Source organism: Octodon degus, unplaced genomic scaffold, assembly GCF_000260255.1.
Source record: "Octodon degus isolate 3935 unplaced genomic scaffold, OctDeg1.0 scaffold00173, whole genome shotgun sequence".
Classification (NCBI taxonomy): Eukaryota; Metazoa; Chordata; class Mammalia; order Rodentia; family Octodontidae; genus Octodon; species Octodon degus.
Window position 1 is genome coordinate 69,209 of NW_004524749.1, and position 4,609 is coordinate 73,817.

Here is a 4,609-nt window from a genome sequence, read left to right on the forward strand (position 1 = left end):
TATCAACACTCAGAAATCAATAACCTTGGGGCTGGGGACATAGCTCAGTAGATTAAGCACTTGCCTGGCAAGTGCAAGAGCTTGAGTTCAATCCCGCGTTCAGGAAAAAAAAAAAAAAAAAAAAGAAAAGAAAAGAAATCAATAGCCTTCCTATACATGAATAATAAACTTTGAGAGACAAATTAGAAAAACAATACCTTTTACAATAGTATTGGTGAAAAAATGAAATATCTAGGAATCAATCTAACCAAAAAAAGTAAGACTTCAACACTGAAAACTACAGGACTCTGAAAAAGGAGGTGGGAGATGATGTCATAAAATGGAACAATATTTCTTAGGTTCTTAGGTTGAAAGTACCAAATAGTGAAAATGGCCATACTTCCAAAATGGTTATACAGATTTAATGCAATTCCAATCAAAAGTCCAATTGTATAACTCACAAAATTAAGGAAAATAATCTTAAGATTCATTTGGAACCAGAAGAGACCTAGAATAGTAAAGGCAATTCTGGGCAATAAATGCAAAGTAGGGACTGGCAAGATAGCTCAATGGACTTAGCACCTGCTTTGACAAGCACAGGGATCAGGGTTCAATCCCTGGGTGCCCTGAGTTGGCCAAAGAGTTGGGGTGTGGTGGCACACACTTGTAATCCCAGAGTTGGGAAAGCTGGAAACAAGAGGATCACTATGAGTGCAAGCTGCATAGTGAGATCTTGTACCAAATATATAAATGAAAAAGAAAGAAAGACAGACAGACAGACAGATAGATAGATTAGAAAAGAAGGGAATGGTATGAGTTTGGAAAAGGAAGCTCGGAGGACTATGAGATAAATTATTTTCTATGGTTGGAAATAGGAAAATCAAGAAATATATGTGTCCTAGAAATGCAAAGGAACACAAACTCCACAAGAAAGTAAACAGCTAAACGAGATTCACTCAAGAATCTACAGAGCTCCTTGCAAGCTTCTTTCTGGCCACTGGGACCTGATCACACAACTGAAAGGAGAGGGTTATTTTGGCTCACAGTGTCAGTCTGTGATCCACAGACTTCTCGAAGGGCAGCATTGTTGAGGGGCAGGGCAGAGGACAGCTGCGCACCTCGAGGCAAGCAGAAAGCAAGGAGAGGAGGGAAGAGCTATGGACAGCACACCCTTCCAGTGACTCACCCCTTCTAACCAGGCCCACCGCAGCAGCCATTCAGCCACAGGCCCCTGATGAGATAGCACCCTGTGATCCAAAGTCCTTCAAAGCCCTACCTATGAACACATGGAGATCTGGGTTAAGCCATAACGCCCACTGTATGGCAGAGGTTCTAGGTCATGTCTGGGCCTCAGAATTTCTTGCATAGGATATTTGTTGTGGGCGGCTCCCCTGCATACTGGAGGATTTTTAGCAGCATCTTTAGCATCTCTTCACTCCAGCACTGGTAGCACTCCCTATATAGTTGTGACAATCAAAAACTCCAAATAGTGCCTATGTCTGCTGAAGGGCAAAAAGAGACTCCTAGTTGTGAACCACTCTTCCAAGTAATAAGGACTCAGCAACAGACACAACAGACCCAGTGAACAAAAACCTCGAATTTGTTAACTCTGAGAAACATGTTCAGGGCAGGAAGGAGTAAGCGTTTCTTATTCATAAGTCTTTCTGCATGCTAACTCTTCAAACTATATATGTATTATTTAAAAAAGCAAATCACCTAAGAGAAGACAAAGACAAGTTATGCCTTAAAATATTCTAACCAAGCAGTGCACAATTAGACAATTCTAGATTTGATTTGTAGCACCACAGCTAGCTACATAACCTTACACAAGTAATTTAACCCTCTCTGAGCCCCATTTTTTTCAACATTAATATCTGTAAGATTATGAGTCATACATGTTATTATACAAAGATACATGCTTTTTATATAGCACCTGCATCTGAAGAACTCAGTAAATTCTAACATCCCTAAAAAGTACCCTAGGCACCTTGTTTCCATGTGCCAGATCCTTGGGAATCACTGACTGGGCTTGGGGTATATTAACCTGGGCTCCTATAACTCATCATACATTCAAGGCCATCTCTGAACTGGTGCACCCTAACCATGAACATGACTTTGCTCATCACATAAACTGAAATAAGCTGATCTGATAAATGAAGAAAGGTAACTGAAATATTTCAAACACTTTCCATTTTTTTCTCCAGGTGACAAACAGTAAAAGTCCATATGAGAAACAATTGATTGAATATCATAGCCATATGGGAAGCAAGCAGAAAAACAATAGGGAATAGATTTTTAATATAAAGGATCTACAATTTTGCTTGGTCTTGTTTTCTGACTTCTCCCAATGCTTTCTGAATTATTTTAACATTTTTTTGAATGTTAACAAAAGTGAACTATTTTAGTTATGTAGGTTAAGATGGAAAACTTTTTTATATCAGGAAACACTTTTAAAAAGTTCATTATCTCATTACCCAATCAATGCACCAAAAGCCAGGCTCTCTGGTGGCTCCCATGCACCCTGCTCATAGCCTCAGTTGGTCCTCACAGTCTGCAGCATGGCATGGAGGACCTCTTTGCCTCATTTTATAGATTTGCTTATCTATCCACTCATCAATCTTTTATCACTGGATATCTGCTGTGCCAGGCACTGTCCCATGCTGGAAATTTTTTCACATAAAGCTTATTTTTCTGCACAGTATATATTTCTTATCTAACATTATGTGAATTTTATTATTTATCTAGAATATAAAGATCTGAAAGAGGCAGTATGTTTAGAATAAAAACAAGATGGCAATTTTAAGAGGAATTTTAAGCAATGGTGGTCTTTATGTAAAATCAGAAGAAAATGAAGATGAGGCAACTGGTACTCAAAGAATTAGTAACTTGTTCAAAATCACAAAAGTAACAAAAGTGCAGTTGAACACAGGCACCTGGATCCTTGGTGCCTCTCTTTAGAAAAGCTGTTTAGTCTTTAAAGATATTTTCTGAATTGGTCAAAATCAAACTAAATCTCTCAATTTGGATAGTTCTTCCAAATATGACAGTATGCCCATTAGTCCTGAATGGAAAGAAAACATTACATTTTTCTGTGTTTTTATTTTAGGTCAAAGAATTCCAAAAAACAACAGACATCCCTAGGAGGATACGGTGGGAATACTTCACGAAGATCATAATTATCACAATGACAATTCTCCTTTCAATTATGATCATTCTTTTAAGTACAAATGTAATACCACCCTGACCCCCTCCCATCCTCAACAGGTGTCAATAAATTATTACATATAATTATAGAGTTCTGCAGTCAACACTCAAGAAGTCTTTTCCTAGTGGTAGAGGATTGGAGTAAAAGATTAGAAGTACTTTTTTGTCCCCTGAATCTCCTCTGTACCTTTTCCATTTCTTTCATATCACTTGTTCTTTGCCACTACTCTATGACTTTCCCAGGCACACTTCCCCTAAGATGAACTCCTACTCTCAGCTCTGCCAAACCATCTCTCTTAGCTTATGCCCATTCCTGCACCTGTAAAGGACTCATAGTTACTAAGTAGTCATGGGCATGTCTCCCACACAGTAAATATTGTGTTAATTATTAATAGGAAAAGACGATGGCAGTAATGCCATTGATTAAACACCTAAAACCCTCCTCCTTAACCAGAAATTATTTTGAACTTAAAATATTCTTACAAACATGAGAATTTTATGAGAATGCAGAAACATACATTCATCTCTTTTACAGTTTCATTTGAGATGACAACTCAAACTATTGAGTTTTATATGGAGACACACCCTGGTAACAGGATCCAACACCTAAGCTTCATCATTTCTGTAAATCACAGGTATTCTAATTGACCTACTTGTCATCCTTAATATACCTCATCTAGTAACTAAGATTTCTAATAATTTCAGCATCCAACTTTCTTTGGCAGTTACTAACAAGGCATCTGTCCCAAGGTCTAGTTCCCAGATAGTAGGAACTTGTAGTCTGAAGTCAGTTTTTAAAATTATTCAATGACAGTAGGGATTTAAAGCTTAACATATCAATACTTGATGGAAAATACCGGTTTCATGCTATGTCTAAGATGTTTGATATTCAGACAGATAGTGAGGTTAAGCTCAGCAGTGTAGGTTATATAGCAATAACAATAAGCTTCTCTTCTGGAGGGTTAACAACCTAAGTTTGCAAACCAAAAATTAGAGAAAAAGAAGGGCTGCAAGGACAGCCAACATTTTGGCCCTAGCCTTTCAAGGTCAGTGAGGACTCAGGACATAGGAGAACCTGTACCATAACATCCTGTAACTCAGTTGTGTCCCAAATTTTCTGATCAAGGAGATTATGGGGCCAAAGAGGAAAGTGATCGACATGTAGAGTGTGCCTAAGGAGAGTCACATGGAGAGAAAACTTTCTCTCAGGCTTTCACAGAGCAAATTGGTCAGGCAATGGCCATGATTTATCCATAAGGCTGACACTGATAAAGGATCTACAAACTGCAGTACAGGGTTTCAGGATAAATCCTGAGGGGATTTGAATGATACAAAAGTTAAATTTCTTGTTATATAGGTCTTGCTTTATCTTGGTCTTAACCATCCAGCAGAAAAGTATAAAAATGAGGTATAAAAAGTAAAGCCA

At 38.1% G+C, this 4,609-nt stretch overlaps 1 protein-coding gene across 3 annotated transcripts in view; it reads left to right on the top strand.

The window, feature by feature from the left end:
* LOC111813222 (vesicle-associated membrane protein 714-like) overlaps positions 1-3,233 on the top strand; it is a 42,545-nt gene extending 39,312 nt beyond the window's left edge. For all 3 annotated transcript variants that reach the window (XM_023703494.1, XM_023703493.1, XM_023703495.1), the window contains exon 6: positions 3,086-3,233. In XM_023703494.1, coding sequence (XP_023559262.1) covers positions 3,086-3,223 — 138 coding nt within the window. In that variant the 3' untranslated portion in view covers positions 3,224-3,233. The remainder of the gene's footprint in view (positions 1-3,085) is intronic.
* The last annotated feature ends 1,376 nt before the right edge of the window (positions 3,234-4,609 follow it).